Here is a 22,577-nt window from a genome sequence, read left to right on the forward strand (position 1 = left end):
TAAAAAAAAAAAAAAAAAAAAAAAAAAAAAACTCTTAGGTGAAATGAAATATCTACACATTATTACACACATGAAATTGGCATGGCTTGAATTCTGCATACTTCAATGTTGTGAAGATGGAGCCAATGAGATATTTAAGATCAAGTCTTTTATGTTAGGCCATTGCTTTGTTAAGGTTAGCTTTTAGGATTAATAGATTTGAAGGTTGGAGAAAACTAACCAAGCTACTATAAAATTCTACCTATCTAAATCATCTAAGAATGAGCCTCATTAAAAAAAAAACTTGCAATTTGGGGTATGTTTTCTTGTAGTTTAGACATACTGCAATATTGCTAAATGGAAAAAGTGATAGCCTGACTGGTTTAAATGGACAAAAAGTTAAATTATGAAAAGTTGTGCCAATTCATATAACTACCTACAGAGAGCTAACTTGTCAATTACATAATGCAGCCCACCACTGACAATGGTGGTTACCAATTAACAATCAAATAACAGCTTATTAGTTTATCAAGTAGTTCAGCACCTGGCAAAGCAAATACTAATAGCAAATATTAATAGGCAGATTCCCCTCTGAGTTCAAGGCCAGCGTGGTCTCATAGTGAGTATCAGAATGACATAAGGAAACCCTGTCTATAAAAAATAAAAATGAATAAATAAACAAACAAACAAATGGCAGATTCCAAAGTTACTAGGATTGAGGGAACCTTTGGAACTCTAAAAAGAGAAAGTAGTCCAGGGAGCTGCCCTCAAAGGAGCATGGTGCTCAGCCACAGATGTAACTGCAACCTCTGCAGCAGGAGGGGTAAAGGACATCAAGCAGAAAACTGTTATTCTTCAGGGTAACTGCCCGTACATTCTTGTCCATCATGGAGGCCCCACCTGGTGACAAAAGGCCTGCACTCTGAAACAAATCTGAGCAATGCAACTGCCTACTAGACCCAACAAAAAACGTGAACCTTTAACCGTGGGCTTAATCAAAAGGACATCATGGGCTCAACAACACATACTGACCCTGCAGATGTGAAGAGCTGAAGGGCTGTGGCCAGAGCTGAAGACTATACCTAGAATTCTGGATCCTCCCAGACACAGTCTTATCCAGCAGATACCCCCGCCCCCACCCCTTACGACTTAAACCACTCCCCATGCCCTGAAACAGTCAACACACAAAAACCCAAGTGGGAGAAGATTCTCCCCAGCTGGAATAAAGGCAGCGGATCCCTTCAAGTCCGTACCAGAACTCCAAGAAAGAAAGAGTGTTGTGAACACCTGGAACTACCTTTATCTGTGTATGTGATCAAAAAGACCCTAGGTTTACCTCCTGGGCTCTGATTTGAAAATTATTGTTGCCATGGGCACCCATCCAAACAGTCTGTGCCCGAGGTTCCTCATTTAAACATGGGGCTAGAATTCTCTGCTACTGAGAGAAAGAGCGACACCAGGTACATCAAAAGCACCACAGAGTTAACTATACATGACTTTTTCAGCTACTTAGAAGGATGCCTGGTACACCGGCAGCCTGTCAATATGTTTTAAAAGTTTAATATATATTTTGGAATGAACAAATGTATTAATATGTGAATACATTTCATAATGTTATGTGAAATGTGATATATGAATACTGATGATATCCTCAGGAAATATGACTATTAATATTTTAAAAGTTAAGAAAGATGTCATTTTAGTTCATATAAATACAAAAAACAAAGTACAGGGTTTTTATTTTGTTTTTAGAAAAACACGCTGTATTCAGACATTAGATCTAAACACTAGATTCAGTGTTATCTACTGATGGAACACCAAGTAGGTTGTTTATCAAAGGCCTGTGGAGATTTTCACCAGCCTACTCACAGGCTAAGTGTCATGAGGAAAAGGCAGCATTTTACTATCCATTTTGCAAGCAACTAATAATAATACTAATTTTAAAATCCAAGATTTCTTGACAGATGCAGTCCGGAGAAGGAGAGCTGGGAAACTGTTTCTGTTGTGTGGTTTACTAGATGGGGTATTCAAGCCCGTTTCTGTATCTTTGGGAACTGAAAATAAAAATGGCAATTCTCATTCACTTTATAAGGCCATGGCTAGGAGTTATCTTTTCTCCAGGTAAAAATGAAACTGAAAGCAATCCCAAGGCCTGAAATACTGGGATGTGTGCAGATGTGACAGAGGAGGAGAGGCTTAAACACTTCACGAAACAGACCGAGATAAAATGAGGGCCATCTGACCTAAGCATCTCTAGAAAGAAACATTAATTAGGCAGAAATAAGAATTGACTTTTTACTTATGGTACCTTTAACAAAATAATTTGTCCTTGTAGCAATGTATATATTCATCTAATGTTTGATTGGATTCAGTATCTAAAACTCTAGAGAAAACAAGCAACCAATTTAATGTTTTATTGTAAATCAAAATATTTACTTTTATAACTCCCAATTTACATCCTAAATCCATAACCCTCGAAAGTTTCATGACAACAGGCTTTTCTGTTCCAGAATCAGACTGTTTTCTTCTATGTAGTTGCCATTCAGAATGCAACAGCCGACCTATCTAACCACTGCCACTGAAAAACGCAAAGGCAACAACAAAGCATCCAATCTCAGATCTGTAATGAGCTAAGCATTTTTAACATCCTAGAACATTCTACAAAAATAAACAAGCACGTGATACAGAGAACTTAATAAACACGTCACTCTGCTTCGGCAGATTTACGGTAGGAAAGTACTAACAGACAGAAAGGCATGAGCTGTAAATCAAGCCACATACCACTTACGAAATCCCTCTGCAGCTGGAGAAACCCTTAGAAATATTAGCAGAGTAAACACTGTTGTATCAAAACCTAAGCACCCATTGTAAAAACCATCACCTATTTTTAAACGTACCATTGGGCAGGGACACGGATAGAGCAAATGAGGACTCAGATCTGTCACTAACCAGCACTTCGAGTTTAATCTATAGGAGCACCAGCTCCCACACTGTCAGTGGAGAAGCCAAGGGTTCTAAGAAGACAAGATCAACTGGATATTTGCTTAGCTTCTAGTATCAGCCGATCCTCCTGGGAGTGCCTGAGTCAGGGCTTGCTCCCCAGGCAAGTTCTAGTAAGACCTAATCCTGATCCCTCCCACCCCCTCTTTTCCAGCAGGAGATTTTCAACCTAACATGTTATTTACGGATCCTGTAGCCATTCTTGTTACTGGAATATTTTAACATATTAAAACAAAACCCTTCACTATTTAACAAAACTTTTTAACATATTTAACAAAACCCTTAAAGTCAATAGCGGCATATTCCTATTAAATAATGCACTAAATGTCCTCATGAAGATGAATCAGAAATTGCATGGCGAGCAGGGTGGCAGCACCTCTGGGCACCAGGCTGCTTTCTGTAGAGGAACAGTGTTTATTTGCTAGGCATTTTTCAACACAGTATTTCTATCACCAATCTCAAATACAAAAGGAAGAGAAGTTTTGACAAGCTCAGTAAATACTCTGGGTGTAGGTGTTAGGAAGTCTTTATCACTCATCTTTCCTACCTTCACCATGAAACCAAAAGGGAAAGAGCTACTCGTGCAAACATTCTGGGTACGGAATCATGGGCTCATGCTGGAGAAACCGAAGACGATGTTGCAGTGTATTAAAAACTTCATTTGAAGTTCAGTCTTTTCAAACACCAATTTTCAGTATCTGTTACTTCTACTAACATGTGCACGATTACTTCCAATATTTTTAGAAAGGGAAGATTGCCACTATAGCTTAGGTTGCAATTTCAGCCGAGGTCAGTCACTTAGCTGTGGTGATGGGATCCTCTTCTGAAGACCTCGCTAGAGAAATTCACCAGTATGAAGCACACCTTTCATCCCAGAACTCAGAAGGCAGAGACAGGCAGATCTCTGTGAGTTCAAGGGTGGCCAGGGCTACATACAGACACCCTGTCTCAAAAAAACAAAATAAATAAAATAAGAAAGAAAAGAAAGAGAAAGAGAGAGAGAGAGAGAGAGAGAGAGAGAGACAAAGAAAAGAAATCCACCACTATACAGCTTCAAGACTAAGCCTCAAATTTCCTTTTATCATTCTGCTTACTGTGATAACTGCCTATGCTCAATTCATTTCTCATAGTGGTGTTAAGGTACAATAAGCAGAGTTCACTGGCTAAATGTGACTGTACAATAAATACTTGCACCAGATTCTCATCCCCAGCTCATAGAGACCTTTAGTCTTTTCTTGAGCTGACTTCCCAAATCAGAGGGACACTGGGTCACAGGCAGATACAGGATACTGCTACATGGGGTAGTCAGAAATCTGAGCAAAAACAACAACAACAACAACAATCTTCAGACACTAAGAACCAAGCAGTACGTCCTCTGGATTGTCTTCACAGCCCAGTCCAGAAGTCAGTCGCTCTGCTTCCTCATGCCACCAGGCTGACTTGACTGCTGCAAAGTCACGTAGAGCACTTTTAGTTTCTGGTTATAATTCCGCATCCTCTCTATCTCAAGGATGAGAACAACAAGACAGATAGTTGCTGATAGGATGAATGAACTGATTTTTTAAAAGGTTTGCTCTCAAATACAAGAAAACAAACATTTAATAAGAGAACAGGTGACCTGTGGCTACAGCTTAATCTAGAATTGCTCCTTTCCTAAACTGCTAACATCAAGGCAGAGCTGGAGGCCTCTAATGGAGCAGGGCTGAATGCATGGGCTTCCCCTGAAGGTACCCAGGAATCCTCAGGCACCCTACACTACAAATACCTACTACTCAGTGTCATAAAAAACAAGCTGAGACCAGCTTCACTCCAGAAACGTTCATGAGAGCAACACAAGTTCAGATGATTGGCAGACTAATATTCATAATTACATCTTCAACTAGAATTAAAAGAAACTTTAAGCAAGCACCCCAACTAATACTAAGGCATAGGATAACCTTAACAATGTGAGGGTGCTGCACCCCACTCTGTGGTGACATAAGCCAAGTCTGAGCACAAAAGATGTTGGGTTTCAAATTTGGCAAACCTAGAGTCTTAGTTGTCTTCTACCAAAATCCAGGCCAGAAAATGAAATGCAACAATAATAAATCTGTCTCATTTCAAAATTCCCTAATGGTAAAACAAGCATCTCAAGAAAAAAGGATGTCCATTTTTAAAAAATGAACTAATTCTTCAAAACTGGTTATAAACTCCCAACGGGCAATAACTATGAACCTTTTGTTCCAGGCAAGAAATTTCTTATATTTATAATTAACATACATACATAATTTACAATTATTTCAGCAAACACTTTCCCATTTTATAATCGAGCAAACGCCATGATTTTATGTAGCCAGCATGCTGCAGTTATGCACAGTAACACTGATACTATCATCCATGAGCCAAAGCTGAGGAGGTCTTACCATTGCACATCTGCCTTAGCGAGGGTTCGGAGTACTCAGCAGTGGAACTAAGAATGAGCTGGCAGAGTCATGTCTTCTGCAGGACTGGTTTGTTGTTTTCTTTGTTTTTTTTTTTTTTTTGACACAATCTCCACCCCCAGCCCCAAGGGACAAAGGGCATTAAAAACTCTGTTCAGAATGAATAAGGCAGGTTTTCAAAGGTTACCAGTGGTCAAATCACTAAGCACTGTTAGCAAATTCTTGCTTCAGATACCAGTTGCTTGAAACCAGGGATCCCATCAGCCCTCGAGTGGTAGCTGCCCACGATGTCTTATTATTATGACACGCTATGTGAGTACCTGTGAAAGGGGGCACTCCTTGGCCAACGAACTCTGATTCATATCTTTCAGTAAGTCCTTCAGAGCATTCCTTACTGTGGTGTGCGACCATTGTTCGGGAGGCAAGTCTTCTAGTTTGGGGCAACTATTTGAGACATAGATTAGAAAGGGGATTATTACAGGATTGCATCCCGCTGCAGAACATTCCTTTAAGACAGACAGATTTCATTTTGCGAATCAAACAGATGCATCTGGAGATTGCTCTCGGTCTCCTGATTGTTCCGATTAGTTAATTACTTTATACAACACATCTGCTGTATCGATGCATGAATTATACATCAGCTGCCTGTGGTGGCTATTTTTTCATGTTACTTCTACCTTCCTGCTCTGATGCGCTTGGGAAGACAATTTAAGGTGCACTGCTTTCTTGCGAGCCACCAGGAAAAGCATTAACGTATTAACTGATTTCTTCCCACTACTCTGTTCACACGAATTAAAACGGCAAAATACAGATATAAGTAAATAAGATCATGGCAAAGCGAATAAGGCATTCTTTCACAAAATGTACACAGATGGCACTGTTCATGATATGCAAAAATATTTTTTTCTTAAGTAAACTTTATGTAAAATGCCTTCTTGTAATGCATCATTTAATTGACTAAAAGTAAAAAGTCTTATCTTTTGAACGCATGCAAAAAATGCAGAAATTTCAAGAGAGGGAGATGATTTCAGAGTCATACATTGAAGCTGGAGAAAATAACAGAAGGGGTAAAGTTACCAAATTAATCTGGATTAGCATGTCTCAAACCCCCGAGTAAACAGAAACTGGGAGCTGGCTAGAGAAGCTTTATGTCCACACAGGCAGGCGGAGAATTTCCCTTGGAACTGCTGCTGGACTCACCTGTGTAACTGGATTTTGAGTGTGACCACATGATACACATCTTGAAGCATATCCGCTACCGTAGCATCAGGGGCATCTGTCACATATGACAGTGGAACTGGGTTCCACTTCCCAACCTGGATGAGCCCTAGTCCAGATAAAGAAAGGACATGCTTAGTGCTGGCTCTCAGACCCAGAGAAAGGTTGCTGTGCTCTTCAGCACTGCCACCCCACAAGCAATATTGTTATTTCTGTTTGAATGATTCCCTTTCCCTCAAAAAGGCAGGTCAATGAAGACATCCGCAGCATAGCTTTCCAAATTGTGAAATTATGTAAATGACTATAGGGGTTGTTTATTATTTTGGAAATAAATACCCATCAATTAAACCTATGCATCGGGCCACATTGTCCTAACTTACAGGAAGTTCTAATAAGACATAGCTGAACCGCTTTTAAATGGCTTTATGATTTAGATAAGATTCCCTATTGCAGTGGGAATCAACATTGAAAAATACTTTACAGCCCATAAAACCATCAGAAACAGAATAAAAGAAACAGAACTAGATATTCAGTCATAAATGCAAATTGACTCTCAACAGTCCATCTGCTCAAATACGCTCCTCACTTCCTTGTGGGTCCTCAGTGGAGCAGATTATTAAGGTCAATAAGCATACTAATGATTCAGCTGAAGTAATTTAAAAAAAAAATTTACCTCGACATTCCACATGAGCAAAATGTGTGTTAACTAAACCAAACTGAATTAAGCTAATTTTTAAAGCCACAGTCTATAAGGAACCAACATAAAGCATAGGCTGCAGCTCTCTGGATAAAATGTTCTCTGCTTTGTCTGAGAGGCACACAGGAGCGCCAGCAACTTCCCAGCCCCGGGAGTGCACCTTTTACCTTTGGCCTGAGCAGCAGAGCTGTGCGAATAGCCCAGAGACAGCAACGCCATCTCAATCAGCTGGTTGAAAAGCATATCCTTTCTCACCAACACAAACTCCGCGTGCTCCTCCTTGCAATCATACTCAATGGCGTTTTCATAATGTTCCACCACACAGAAAACTGGGAGCATCGTTCCTATCAAAAAGACAGTGAAAAAGACAGAAACCCGACAGTCTTCAGAAACAGTCTGCAAGGGGGACACCTAAACTCTGAAAATAAATCGTTTGCACAGGGAGAGAACAACAGAACTCCCCAGGCAGACTGGGGAGAGACACAGGCACACAGACAAACACGCAGTTGCTCACTGTTTAAAAGTTGCAAAGGAATTGCTTCCATTTCCTTCACTTGAACTTGGTCCTACGGTAAAGCAGGCTCGCCTCTCTTTGTAACAGTTTATCTCCAGAGCAGTAAGTGCACAATCGCTTCTCTGACCAAACAATAATGCTGCCGAGAGACAACCGAGTGTCTGGCCTTTCAGGCCCTGTCTTCAGAGGGCCCACCTTCCTACTGTATACACGCTTCTGCCAACAACAGCTTTCACTAGCTTGTGTCCCAATTATCTGACCATACAATCATTCCTCTGCCCTTTGCAGTATTTCCTCTAACTGGTTCCATAAAAGGAACACAAACCCTAACCAAACCGATCCTCGTAGACACTGTTTCAAGGCACATAAAGTAGAAAACTTACACTTCTGTAACTACCTATCCTATCTACCTGAGGAAAAAGACATGACAGCAGCCTAAGTTTTAAACACTGACAACGTCTGCCCCAGGAAATATGGAAGAGAGGAAGAGGAAAGCTGGCCTTCCTGAGAGGCACGAGCAGCAGACACCGATGGTCTAATGCGTCTCTGCTGCCTTCCTTCCATTCACTGCAGCAACTCAGCGGCCCAGGCCACACCACTGTTGGGAAAGAGGCTTGGTCTACAAGCTGGAAGCCATCTGCGGTGGCACTCAAGGTATTAGTGCAGTGTGCTGTCAGATTTCCAACAGTTACAGAAAAGGGTTAAAAACAGATGCATCTGAACAGTACTGTGGCACAGTGCCAGGAGGGCATCATCTTTAGCATAAATGATGACAAGGGTTACTTTAACAGGGCACCCAGGACCCCAATTAGTTCTACAGTATCCCTGCCTATATCGGCTCCATAGCCTGGACTCATGGACTCTCAGATCCCTAACTTGGGAAGGTTTCAGTGCCTACCGACCGCTGCTGAGAACCAGCATTCCCCACTGCCAGAGAGACCCTTTACAAATTCTCTACTTGCTTGTTTCTGCTGAACAAAAGCCGGCCATAAAACAGCTACATCTTCCCACATGTGTGTCTTCACCAAAGCTCTGTGAACTGTTCACAAGAGATTCCAGCTCTGACAATTAAACCCCTTTAGGTTTACTCAGAAAAGCTCGCAAACTCATTCGGAAGTACCAGCAGGCTAGGCATGAAAAACAAGCCGTAGAGCTTGCCAATATTCTTGTCATTCATTCAGCTGTTTTATACCAGAGAGAGAACCCGTCAGGGATCAGAAGAGAACTTGGGGAGACCGCAGCAAAAATAGCAATATGCAAACTGGTGATTTCTTCCTTGGCTTGAAGGTATTTTGGCAAAATCTCTTAAACAAACAAAAACACCCAAGCCCTTTTTTTAGTGCTTTCTCAGCTTAGCCACAATTTTTATCTAGCACCTGTCAAACAGAAACCATGCACATAAAAAATAAGATTTAAAGAAAAAAAACTACTGAAAGGCTTAGAAATTTTTGCTTTTTGTATTACGCACAGAACCTTCCACAATTAAACTATATTTTTAAGATATAGAATTTTGAATGTATAGTTTTAAAGCATTTGAGCAGGAACAGGATGATCAGACTCTGGTTCCTTCTCTCTGTCACTGCTAACTGTTGGGTTAGCAAGCCAAAAACATGCATACTGGTTCCTCTCTCATGGAATCAAACAGAGGTGTCGAACAGGGAGTAGCTTCTCAGAGCTCAGCGCTCTGAAATAACTGAAACCTTTTCAAACCACTGAAACAGCCTGGGTTGACTCTGTGTTTTATTGATCAAATTTAAAGGTGCCTTATAGATAATAAAGGTGGCTACAGACACGGTAGCAAGGGGATCATCTAATTACAAACCCGGTGCTAGACCGTCTCGAGAACTGTCACGGTTGCCCTCCTGTTAAAGGGAGTAATATTAAACAGGAGCCTTCGCTGGGCTGCCTGATTATCCAAGCTGGTGTTTGGCCAGACTTCCAACTACAGCAACTTCCTAGCCCTCCAGCATTAGAAAGGGAGAGTACTGGTCACTGCTGAAAGTTAAAAATACCACATGATTTAAACCTGAAGGCAGTCTTAGAGGCTTGTGCTGGAGGCTTCTGAGCCTGTGTAAACAGCACGGCTGCCATAAGGAGCAGTGGAGTCTGTAGAATCCTTGTCTAAAACTGTCCTGGCATTAAAGTTTGCTGTGCAAATATCACATAATACCAGAGACAGCTGAAATCTCCTATTTAGGAATTTATGGAACTTGTGTGTTTGCAGGCGTCAGAAAGTCTTTTTTATAGAGCCTCAGCGCTACACAGTACAATATTAATGCACTCTGTTTGAAAAGCCATAATAAATTATATTTTTAATGCTCTTGCCCTGGCTTAAAGATGCATACATTCTTGGCAAACAATCAATAAATAGGGTAATCACGAGTAGAGGCCAAAGAATTTGCTGAGGTGCTGTTTTTCCATTTTTAATAGATAAAGATCTAACAATACGGACTGCTGTGTCTGTTTATTTCAGGATCAATATATTCTTTGTTTTCACCAAACCAAGGAAAAAAATAAATGATTGTATGGTAAATGTTATGCATCAAACACAATGAAATTCCTCAGCCCCCTAACTTTCTCTACTTAATATTCGGGGTTGGTAAAGATGGCATTTTTATTCTTTGCTCAGAAAAGCACACACACAAAAAATCTGACTCCTATGTATTATTCAATGAAAAAATAAAGATAGCCCACAGAGGAACTGCCCTGTTGTGACAACACAGACAAAGTTGTTAAAACTCCATCAATTTCATCTTGGTAGAAAATCACTTGTTTATTTTTCCCTTTATAAACTTGCCCAAATTTTCCTTTCTTTTACCAAAAATTCTCAAGTATAGCAGAAATTAACTAGAATCAGCAAGTTTTTCCACTATTAAATAATTACTTTGCTCTTCAGAAAATAAACCACAATAAATTACATCACAAATCTCTGATCTCATGTCAGATCCATGTCCTGAAATCCCCTCACAGTTAGGATCGCAGGAAAAAACCTGGGTAAGTTCAAGGAGCAGCCACCTGCACATCTGTGACTGCAGTGCTAATCCACCTCTGTAAGGAAGACTGCAGAAAGTCTCAGACATCCAGCCCTGGGTAGGAAGAAGCACCACTCAAAGACAGCACTCACGCTTTCAAAACATAATTGACACTACAGCCCAGGATGCCACGTAATTTCACATCAGAAAGCTACCTAGAAAAAGAATATACACGACATGTCCCAGCCCTACACCTCCACACGGGGTGGCCTTGGGCGGACACCAAACAGCTTTCCAGGATTCGGCTGGCAAGTATTTACCTTTTCTAAGGTTGGCTTTCATCAGATGGCCCGAGTGTTTCAAAGGCACTCCCTGCATCTTTGCACCTGTGCTCCCAAGCCTTCCTCTTCCTAGTGGGCTCCCGTTCTGCTCCAGGCGGGCAATCTTGGCTGGTGGACCCTTCGGATCGCTCACATTGTTAGACATTTCTGAATGCTCTTTCCCCTGAGTTGCCTCGTTCAAATGATCCATACTCAGTCACTGTCCTACAGATCACCTGGCAGAACTGGAAAAGAAGACGTTATCAGTGGGTGGAGGGCTGTAGTTATGCCTGCCCCATACACGTCTCATCCCTAGACATTTCCCTCCATAAACACATTTATGCAATTACATAATGATCTACAAGGTTATGCTTCTATCTAAATTAACAGAATACTGTGGAATCTGTACCAATGTACGTGAATAAAACAGTAATTCCTCAGCTAAAACTATGAGGAAAACGGGCTGACTTTCAGAACAAGAATACCATAAGGTAAAAAGAAAATAACAAATTATACTCATGGACTCTCGATTTTTAAAAAATTAAAAATTCACGACAGGCTATGACTATAATACTTGTAATGGAGGATGGAAAGATTACAGTGTGCAGCACCAGGCTTCCTAGGAGCTTACACTCTAACGTGCATTGCCATCTATGCTACAGACGAGAACCTCAGAACACTGCAAATACCCAAGGCCACTTGCTTTGTGAGCTAAAGCAGCGAGAAGTTTGCTGCTAGCTAAGTTTCAGGAGTTCCGTGCTGTTAAAGCTCTCAAGCCCTGGACAAACACATGACTGGATCATTTCACCCCTAAGCACACAGGAAGGAGTGGAGCGCTCCTTCAAATGTCCCATGTCTTTTAGCAGGACAACTTGTCTTCTGGAGTTAATATTTAGGTGTCCATTGCTAACAGGGTGCTGTTAAATTAAATAGCAAAAACTCTTAAGATATTTTGTGATATATACAAAAAGTGGATGTGTGAAGCTCGCTTTAAAAATTAACCCTAACAATATTGACCAAATACAATCTCCGGTATTAAAAAATAATCAGGATGCAAGGAAGTTAGTACCATCATAATTTCAGAAAAATGTCAATTAGACTTCAATTTTGAATAGTGCTTATAATAAAGCAACTGGTACAATATACCAAAGTTACTTCTAAATTATATTTTTAAATAGAGGTGGTTAAACAGAACAGGTAAGCAGAATTATGTTATGAATTTTCATTAGCCTTGAAGTACTGGGGACATTTAGGAAAGCCAGAGAGAATCTGACAGCATTTTTTCCAGCTGTCTAGTATTTTGAAATATCTTATATACTTTAAAAAGTAATTAATATACTCAAAACTATTTGGACCTGGATCAGCTGATAGTTTGTATTAGCATGACTTTTTGATAGTTTTCTCTTATTAGGTTTACCCTACTTTATCCTATAGAACCAAGAAATGGCGACAGGCATGTGATCTGGGGCTTTAAGCAACCTTAAGAATGACAAACCAAGATCTACCAAGTTTGAGATACAATAACAGTTATTTATCTTTGTCCTCCAGGGTGGCACACTGAGCTCTACAGGTTCATACCCTTGACCGAGGTCCCATCTGCTTTTGGCTATGAGGTTCGTTAACAATAAACGAATCCTTTTGAACCACTTTTTAGCAAGCTCACTCTTCCGTTCTCTTAAACAGCAGTCTAAAGCCAGAATTAGAATGATGATTATTAAGTTGTTCAAAACACTCTTTACTTTTATCCGGACCACAGTGCAAGGCTGATTTCTCTAAAACTGACTGCCTTACCCTAAAGCAGAAGACGAATCTTAAAAGTATGAATTGAACAGAAAAAATTTAACCCTTGTGGAAATTTGTGAGAAAAAAAGTGGGAGGGGAATTCACAACAGCATCAAAGTTAATACAGAGCGTATTGGGTGGTCAGGAGGTGAGCAGCACCGGCTGAACGGACTGCAATTTAAAGTCCTGACAGCCAAAACATCACATAGGTCATAAAACTGTTTTTTGAAGAGACACCTAAAGCATCTACTAGACACTAAGTCAATTCTTTAAAAGGTTTTCATTATAAAGCAAAATTACATGCACATAAAACACCCAATTTAATACTCCTTTAAACTCTAAGCCAAGGCGAAAGTTCGTCAAACCTGAGGGTGGAGGTGAACCCATCCAAAGCCAACAGGCCTGCCTGGACTGACAGCAGCTGGGACTAACTGTGCTCGCAACCAAAGCCCATCTCAAGAGTCTGAGTTACATATTTTAAAAACCACTTTAGAGCAATGTACAGATGGCACACAGAAAGAGGCTACTTTCCGCAAGTCCCATTTCCCTGTCCATAAACTAAGACCACAGAGGATCCTTCCTGAACAAGAACTCCATCTCAGGAATTTTAAAAAGCAGGAAATAAAACCACGAAATTCTGATTAAAAAAAAGTATATATGTATTGTCCTTTTTTTTTTTTTTTTTTTTTTTTTGCACCGTGGGATCTCTTTTCGAAGAGTTCCTTTTAGGGTCGTTTTCTTCCCGGCAGAACCCCAGAAGCACATTTTAAGAACCCGTGCCCTTATCCATTCCATATGGCCGGCCCGATCCAGGCCAAGCTTTCGCTGTGACCTTTTAAAGAGACAAAGAAACAAACTACTATCTAGCAACAGCAAAGCTGCAGTTTTACTGAGTGAAATTAGCAAAACCGACCTGAAACTCACCACTTCAAAACTTGACAGCATATAAATAACAAAACAAAGGAGATTTCCTTTGCAGCCCGGGTTCTTGAAGTGAAGTTCAAGACTGGTGTTTCCTATGTCCCTTTTTATTATTATTATTTACAAAAAAAAAAAAAAAAAAAGGCAGTAGACCTGAAGGCGACTTCCCCTGAAATTGTATTATTTTTCTCTTCCCTTACCCCCGCCCCGCTAAGCGGGGGAAGGGCAAAAATAAACAGCTAGGAGAGTAGATATTGGGGGGGGGGCGTAAAAAAAAGTCACAATTCGAAAAACAGTATAGTTAGCTGGTAAAATGTCTAACCTCAGAGAACGGGGTTTGGAAGGGGAGGAGGGGGAGAGTGGGAAGTAGGGAGGAGGGAGAAGGTAAAATTGATCTGACAAGTGATTCGTTGGGGGTGGGGGGAGTCGTAAAAACAAAGCGGAACCCGTTAGGAGCTGTACACTGGTGGTACTGGGTAGGAAAAAAAATCACTGCGGACAAGGACCCCAGAAAGGGTGGGGAGGGGGGAAGGGAGGTGGGGAAGGGACCCTTGCCCCCTCTTTCTGAGCTCCTGGAAGAGCGTGTAAAGTCGGCTTGGTGTCACCCTGCCAGGCTCGTCCGAGACCCCGGAGCGCCAGGGAAAGGCCACCTCGCTTTCTTCCCAGCCGCCCCCTCCCCCTCCTCCACAATCGCGACTACGATTAACAAACCTTAAACTTTTTCCCCACCGCCTCGCACCCCCACCGAGAGTATCTAGCAGGGGCCTGAGAGGGTGAGGGGTAGAGGGTCGGGCCAAGAGCCTCGGGAAGGCACTAGAAGGCCACTTGGGAGGCCGGCGTCGCCGACAACAGCCCCGGGGACCCTCTCCCTGCCCATGGACGCGGGGACCCGGAGCGCCCGGGAGCACCGACGGGGAGGGAGGGGCAGGGGGGAGGGGGAGATCCGAGGGCAACCCCGCCGCCGCCTGGGCGGCCACTCGCTCCCCGCCCCCTCCCCCCAAAAGTCGCCAAGCTCTCACTCAGCCCGAGTCGGAGGTAAACAAGAAGCTCGACAATGGCAGTGGGACTTGGGGACGCAGCCGCCGCCCGGAGGCCCCCCAAAACTGATGCGGAGTTGCGCGGAGGGCGGTGGGTGCCCGGCTGCAGGCGGGGTCCCCACGCGGGCGGCGAGGCCGGTGTCGCCGGCGGCCCGGGAGAGGCGCGCGGGGTTCTGCGCGCGCCTGTGAGCGCAGCTCCCCGGACGGCTGCCCGTCGCTCGCTCTCTCGCTCGTGTCCCCTCGCGGCCGCTCTGCCCCCATTAAACCAGGAGTTGACTCATCCCGGCCGCGGTGGCCGCGTCGCGCCAGGCTCCGCGCGTCCTCCCGGGCTGCAGCCCTCGCCGCCGCCGCTGCTGCCGCCGCCGCCGCTGTGGCTGCCGCTTCTTCCTCCTCCTCATTTTAATGCGAGGCACCGGCTGGCAGCGCAGCCTCCTCCCGGCCGCCCGCAGCCTGCTACCCCGGCGGGGCCGCCGCGTCCCGGGCGCGGGAGGGGGGGAGGGCGGGCGGCGGGGGCAGGGTGCGGGAGGGCCGGGAGGGACCGGGCTCAAAACCCGGGCTGGAGGGCCGGGATCGGGGGAGGGGCGGGGGCGGCGGCGGCGGCCCGGGAAGAGCTGAGTGGGGCGCGCGCTGGCGGCCGGGCGCGCGAGCATCCGTAATGAGCCTCGAGCGAAGAGAGGCGGGCGGCCGGCCGAGTGCACACAATGCCCGGCGGCCGGGGGCGCGGGGAGGACGCGGGGGCGCCCTGGGCAGGTCCGTGCGGGCAGCGCGGAGGAGGGGCGGCCCGGGGACCCTAAGCGGCCCGGAGGGACGGGGCGGGGGCGTGCAGGTGGCACTTGAGGTGGGAACGCTGCCGGATGTGGCTGGAGTGAAGGCGAAGAGCCTGGGGACGCTCTCCCTAGTACTTGTTCTCGGAGGAATGTGGTCTCTAAACTGCCAAGAGTGACATCCACTAACAACTGAGTAAGAGTCACACATAGTCAGATACTTTGGAAACACGCGGCCCGTAGTGCTGGAGTTAAACTAAATTTGGGTCACTGGAAACACACCTGACTTGCTTTTACAAAGGAAAAGATGTCATCATTCTTAAAATACTTCCCATCGGGCGAATACAGGAAAGTTTGGATTGGTGAATGCATCTGTTGTAGCAATAAATACTTTTTTGTGATCAGGAGAAAGTAAATACAGTCCACATAAAAATGAACACCGTAACATCTCACGCAAAATGCATTACTTAATCACTAAGGTATTTCCACCCGAAAGCAGTGCATCAAGCAAGAGCCAATGTTACACTTTTAAGAACCTATTTTGAAGAATGCAGTAGTCGGGGAAAGATGTAAGACTGAAAAACACTGTGCAAGACAGTTTTTAAAAAGCAACAAGTTAGGACAACCGCAGAGATAAGGACGAGATATGCAAATGAAGCTCTTTAAAGCGACCAATACACTCTAAGGCACACTGTTTACACTAGAAATCTAAAAAAAAGGCAGAAGGTAGAGGAGATTGTGGCCTCCTGGGGAAGGATGAGTCTAGGAGAAGCACAAAGAAAATAGATCGCTCCTAGAGCACCCGCCTAGGTTTTACCCACAAACCGGAAAGGTTAGTCAAAATCGAGGAAGGCAACTGAATCTTGGCACCAAAGCCTTGAGCCAAAAAAGAACATGTGATAGTGAGACAGCCACACCGCCAAGGCAGGGGAGAAGTTTAAACAGCCTTCACCACAGTGGCTCACACTACCTTTTTTTAAAAGTTGAAATGTGTGGGAAATGTGGAGGCTATTTACAGTATAATAATCAATAAGGAAAATACGAATACAGCCAAATATAGCATTTGTGTGGGAGTCTGTATTGTTACTGGAGGCTAAACTTATTTTGAAAGATATTTGATATTTAAAAGAACAAACATGATTATCGTGATAAGAACAATGATGTTTTTCAATAGGATGCATTAAAATTTCAGTCTCCAATGTGGGATATCTGAATAGCCCTTCAATTGGTAATGCCTGACATGTTTCCTTGAAACCTGACCTTTCTTAATAGGTACAGTGTGTTCTAGTGTCATGCTGGATGAATTAACAAACAATAATAGAAAAGAGAGAAATTATACTGGCCTACAAAGGCAACAATATGTCACTTGCTCCTGCAACTCTACTTCAGAGGAATTCTTAGGAAAAGACAGAAGGAGCAGATGAGCTAACTGCTGATCAGAACGAACTTTGAGCACAGAAGACAAAAGGGTTTCCTAAGATGCCGTATTACAATACGGGAATGAAAATACTGTAAAATGTTTCTCTGATAATTTTACACAAATAAATATGGCAAAATGCCTGAGTGCCTCAGTCTCATGATGACCTGATCAATGCTAATGTTTCCTGGGAAATTTTAATCTGAACAGCACCTTTTATTCAGGAATTACCATCTATTCATAAACACAAAATATAAGAGTATGTAATAAAGATTGATATGTCCTTGGAAAAATGATAGAATGGATGAGCATAATGGCATCAAATAATGACTTTGTTATAAAGAGTAACAATATAGTAAAATCATCAATCAGTCACACACATTTCCCTATTTATCCCAGTTCTTTATCCCATTCTTTATGTTTTTAAAGGCAGAATGGGTAAAAATGGCACACAGCTGATACCTAGTGATAGCCGCAGTGACGGGCTTTATTACTACATATGTTTATGTGTGTGTATCTGCGTGTGATCTTCCTCTTTAGTACACTTACTAGAGCCACTAAGTACTGGCCAGTAAAACTCGATCAACATAGTAAAAAAAAGAAAGATAATTATATTACCTCCCAAGATCTAGGCAAGCCTAAGCTCTCATGCTGCAGGCGGAGGGAATGTTACCTGATTCTATAGGGACATCTCATCTTTAGCCATTAAGATGCAACGAAGTATTGAAAAAAGTTAAAAGAAAATAAAATGTATAGATCTTGCTATCAAACTGGAGAATTTCTGCAGCCTCAGCCCTGCAGCACCAGTGCATGGATGCAGTCAGAACAGAGTGCATCAGTCTTCTCGCATGTGAAAAGGGCGTGGAAACTAGCTACACCAGGGAAGTGAGCGTGGAATACTGTAACAAACACACACAACTGTTAAAAAACTTAAAGGACTGCTGCATGTTTCAGATGGTAGCCAAAGGCATTAAAACACATTTAGAGTTCTGAATAGTGTATATAAGCAGAGAAAACAGTCAGAACCAGACCGCTTTCAGACACTGCAGCAGCGTCTCTGGCAACTGTTGGTAACACAGACTCACCAGCAGGACACTTTCTGTGGACATGGTTTGGTTTGGATTTTATTTTTTCAACTCAAATACAGTTGGCTATCTCCACTCAAAACAGCTTGATCTATGTAAGACATTGCTTTCTTGTCTTCTCTTTGTTTTTGGCTTTAGCTGCAGGTGCTGTTTTCTATGTGTGAGTTTCTGGGACTGTGGTCTGGGTTGGCCATGTAAGGATGCCTACTCGAGCCATATGTTTTGCTATCATGTGTCTCATTTTGTCTGTCTGGGATGTCAGCACTGATTTCCACATCATTTTTTAAATGGACCAAACACCAACTTGCTAGAGCAGGGAGGAAGCGCTGGGGTTGCAGCCCGAACAGCTTGATGGAAACATATTCTGGAGAGGAAATGCAACATTCTATAAACATTTACAGCCTCCTGTCTCAAATTATCTATGACCAACATCATGACAACGCCTTACAGTTTGAGAAAGAAGCATGCACTCTATGTCTGCATGTACTTTATAAGCTACAGGCCACATTTTGGAGGTCATGGAAAGGCATACTCCGACGTCTGTAGGGTCCTGTAGCCAACTTGACCCAGCCTTCAACTTGGGAAGTTCAAGTGCACTGCCTCGTGATTTTCTCTCATGAAAGTCCCTGACTAATCCTACGGGAAGTTATGGGCCTTGTATATATTCTTGTTGCAATCTGTATTTCTCCTTTGTAACAATCATCACATGCATAATCAATTAACCATCTGAGTGATTATTAGTCAAGCAAACACCTCCCATATCAGGCTGCAAGCCCTATGAGTGCAAAAGTCTCCCCTAATTGCCATAGCTTAAGAACTGAATACAGTATGCTTGCAACGTTTACATTAGACTGCATATAGCGGAGTAAAGAGCCCTCGGTGTCATCTGCACTCAATCCTCACCATTAACTGCACTGACAGTGCTTAAGTATTGCAGAAGTGAGAAAGCCCAATACTGCAGAAGGTTGTTAATTTTCAATAAATTAAAATTACATAAAATGTACAAGTTAGTTCTTCCAGCCTACTTCAGGTGTTTCATGGACTCACATAGCCAGTGGCTCTCACAACCGCACGCAGAAAGTCCTACTGGACAGTACTTACCTTAAGAACTGTGAGCTCAGGACCTTCTCCGAAGGAGTCTTCCAGGTGCTGACTAGCTTTCAGACATTGTATTGATGTCTGAATGGAGATCATTTTCCATTTTAAAATTAGCCCATAGATCTGTAATGTTACATGGAATGAGACTAGTGTACCACTGAATACAAATTTAAGATAGCTTTCCAGACATGTCTGCACTTGAGAGGGTCCTGTAATACAGCTGCAGCAATATGCACTTATAAACGCTGCTTGCTCTGAGTACTTCAATATCATATACACAAAGTTATAAACCACAGCCATTCCACCCTTACTCTAGCTTCCTCGTGATGCTAATACAAACCCCCTTAGCTGTGGATCTTTGCACACCTTTAACTGTGGATATGCTACTCAAACTGGGAGAGCGTTCAGCTACCAAACCGGGTGCACTACAGACAAAGATGTCAAAGGCTGGAAAAGGGTACAGGAGAGAGCAAATATACTGATGACGAACTTCAAATCCAGATCAAGGGTTTGGGGTTTTACCTCACCTCTAGTAAGTTGGTTTCGGTTATAGCCAGACTGATAGTGATCAAAATTATGTCCCCTACGACCTCTGAGGTTGGATGTAAATGCCCAAAGGTAACTTATGATGTTTGGACAGATAGGTGGTTATCACTGCAGTACTAGCCGTAATGCTGGCAAGGCAGCTGGGCCTGCACACCACCAAAATGAAGTTTTGCTAGTAAGAATTTATTAAGCAAAAAATTTTCAAAACTACCTTTTCTTCCCACAGATGTTAATATGAATCCTTCTTTGACAAGTTATAGTGGAAATAATTTTATCAAAATTGGTATTTCTATCTACACCCAGATCTAAAATTGAGTAAAGGCCAGGAAAGATTCTGGCAGTTGCCGCTGAGTGCACCTAGTATAGGGTCACCATGTACCTATGTTTTCAGATGCCTGGTTTTATATTATAGCTTCTGAGATGAATGGACTTCAGGCTCCTTTCTCTTGGGACCCTTTAATTTACAGCTCAGTTAAGCCTTGTTGTCCCAAACCTGGTATACTGCTGTGGCTTATTTTTCTCCTGTCTCTAATGTTTATCTACCCATCCCACCAGGTCTGTAGCATTAAATATTCTATACTAGTCATCTGAACTGCAAGGCTCCAAGCATCTTAAAATTTATTATATGTGTGAGTAGCCTTCCACCCATGGGAAGAAATCCTGGAACCGTCTGCAGAAAGGAGTGCTTGGGAATCTTAGGAGGGAAAGGCTGGTGTGGGGTCACAGCCCACTTCAATTGAACGGAGTGGCTGAACGTGGGGGAGCTGGGCAGTGTTTTAAGGTTCCCAGGATGTCTCTGCTAAATGATCAAGTCTGGCATAACCTAGGCAAAATTTGAGACAGGGACTCAAATAGGCCCACTAGGACACCCGTGAACTGAGGTTTTGTAATTCTGGGACACTTAGAAAGACAGGTTTGTCGCCAGGTACCATCAGTGAGTGCTTCAAAACTCAAGTAGATGTGCAAGCATTTGTTTGAAACAGACAGACACAGGGGTGGGCACAGGATATTAGATCACCGAGTTGGTAAAAAGGGGTCTGCTGTCCAAGGAACCATGATAAATTAGCATTTGGGCACTTGCTTGAGATTTACTGGGGTGCCAGAAATCCTATGCAGGTATGTGATTTATCATCACAGACATAAGCGACTAACCACAAAATTACACATGGAAGCTCAGTCCTACAGCCAGTCTGTTATTTACTGGAGCCAGAACTATCCAAGTTTCCTCTAAATCTTTTTTTTTTTTTTAACAGTTGAATGTGATTTTTTTTCTCTTTTAAAAATCACTATTTAACCCTGAGTGGGCTTTTCAAACAACTGAAAACCTGTATTTCTTTCTCTTTTCCTGACTATTCCTGCATTTTAGCAGAACTCAAGAACTCAAGATTCCAAGCCCTGGATGCCCTGAAGCTAACTGAGGAACACTTCAACCTTGATTGGGAAGGGAGGATTGTTGGGAATTTGGGAAGACTGGAATTCCAACGAATTCCAATGAATTCCAGCAATAACCCTCCCCTACCTTTAGTTAGGACGTAAGCCAGACTTCCTTAGAGATGCGGATATTATTATGAATGTTTTTTAGTTTAGTTGCAGAAATGAAGAGTTTGACACCACAATAGGCCCAAATCCTAGTCCAAATTATGCCTGTGGGGGACATCAGCCAAAAGTGGTATCTGTTCTGCCGTAGCCAACAAATGCCACCGGACAGTAGCAGGGGACAGTCCTCTGCAAAGGAGAGCCACACCGGAGACAACCCTTCTCACTTAGAAAATAAATGATTAGACTCCATTTTAATGCTTAAAATTTGATAAAGTCAAAGGGGAGGCTAATCCAAAAGTAAAATGACAAATGGCTGATGGGAAGGATTCCGAAGAGACAGTGGTGACGGCTGTGCATGATGTGTGAATATAATCCACATCACCAGACTGTATCCTTAATGTCATCAAAATGGCACATTTTAGGTTATATGTTTACCACAGGAAACAACTGTAGACAAAATGACAAATCAATCAGCTATTCCTGGGAGTAGCAGAAAACATCCTGCCAGCCTCAGACAAACAATGAACTCCATGACACTGAACAGTCTCCCCTAGCCCAAGTCCCAGGGCTTTGTCCTTACCTGCTAACAGCTACAGCCCAGTCTGTGCCAGATTATTCGGTCATAGGACATGTGTCTGACCGCGAGGATAACTAACCTGGACTAATGATCACCAACCAACATCTCACTCATTTTGAAGGTCCTCCAATCCAAGAGGATGCTTCTCTCTTAATGTTTTACTCAACACACTGTCTTAGCAAAGAAGGGAGAGAGCCTGGAACAAGTGAGCACAGGCAGTCCAAATTGTGTGTCTTTTTCAAAAGCATAACAATTACCTTCATAAAGCAGTACATCTTCCCTTAGTTGCCCAAGTAGGAAAGCTTGGAAAACTTTTTATCCAACAATTACAAAAATTCTTTATATGCTATTCTGTCGCGGACAGAGTATTATGTTATCTATTTCTGCTGGTTTTATGTTAAGGAGTTTTACATTAACAGTGGAATTCTTAATGACCTGGAAATTAATTTATAAATTATATTTTATTCATATTTATATGGATATATTCTGATATGCATGACTAAGGAATATTAATATGAAGTGAATCTAAATTAAAGATATACTTATTATGTATAAAAGCATTAATGATGCTTTATACATCATTAATTTATACTGTATGTACAGTATAGCTATAGAAGGCCTAGTTACCTGTCTTAAAGGTACCTCATTATTAATATGTTTATTGTGAAACTTAATTTATTAAATAACTAGC

The 22,577-nt window shown here is 42.6% G+C and overlaps 1 protein-coding gene across 5 annotated transcripts in view; it reads right to left on the reverse strand.

The window, feature by feature from the left end:
* The window catches only part of Satb1 (SATB homeobox 1), a 91,012-nt gene that overhangs the window by 57,472 nt on the left and 10,963 nt on the right, over positions 1 to 22,577 (reverse strand). For 4 of the 5 annotated variants that reach the window (XM_050165089.1, XM_050165088.1, XM_050165087.1 and 1 more), the window contains exons 1-5: positions 13,827 to 13,965; positions 11,121 to 11,365; positions 7,482 to 7,658; positions 6,600 to 6,726; positions 5,720 to 5,843 (exon numbers count right to left, since the gene is read on the reverse strand). In XM_050165089.1, coding sequence (XP_050021046.1) covers positions 5,720 to 5,843; positions 6,600 to 6,726; positions 7,482 to 7,658; positions 11,121 to 11,331 — 639 coding nt within the window. In that variant the 5' untranslated portion in view covers positions 11,332 to 11,365; positions 13,827 to 13,965. Of the gene's footprint in view, positions 1 to 5,719; positions 5,844 to 6,599; positions 6,727 to 7,481; positions 7,659 to 11,120; positions 11,366 to 13,826; positions 13,966 to 22,577 lie in introns of those variants that run through there. The other variant, XM_050165086.1, reaches the window with a different exon arrangement.

Source organism: Alexandromys fortis, unplaced genomic scaffold, assembly GCF_014885135.2.
Source record: "Alexandromys fortis isolate MF-2015 unplaced genomic scaffold, M_Fortis_MF-2015_v1.1 scaffold_121, whole genome shotgun sequence".
Lineage (NCBI taxonomy): Eukaryota > Metazoa > Chordata > Mammalia > Rodentia > Cricetidae > Alexandromys > Alexandromys fortis.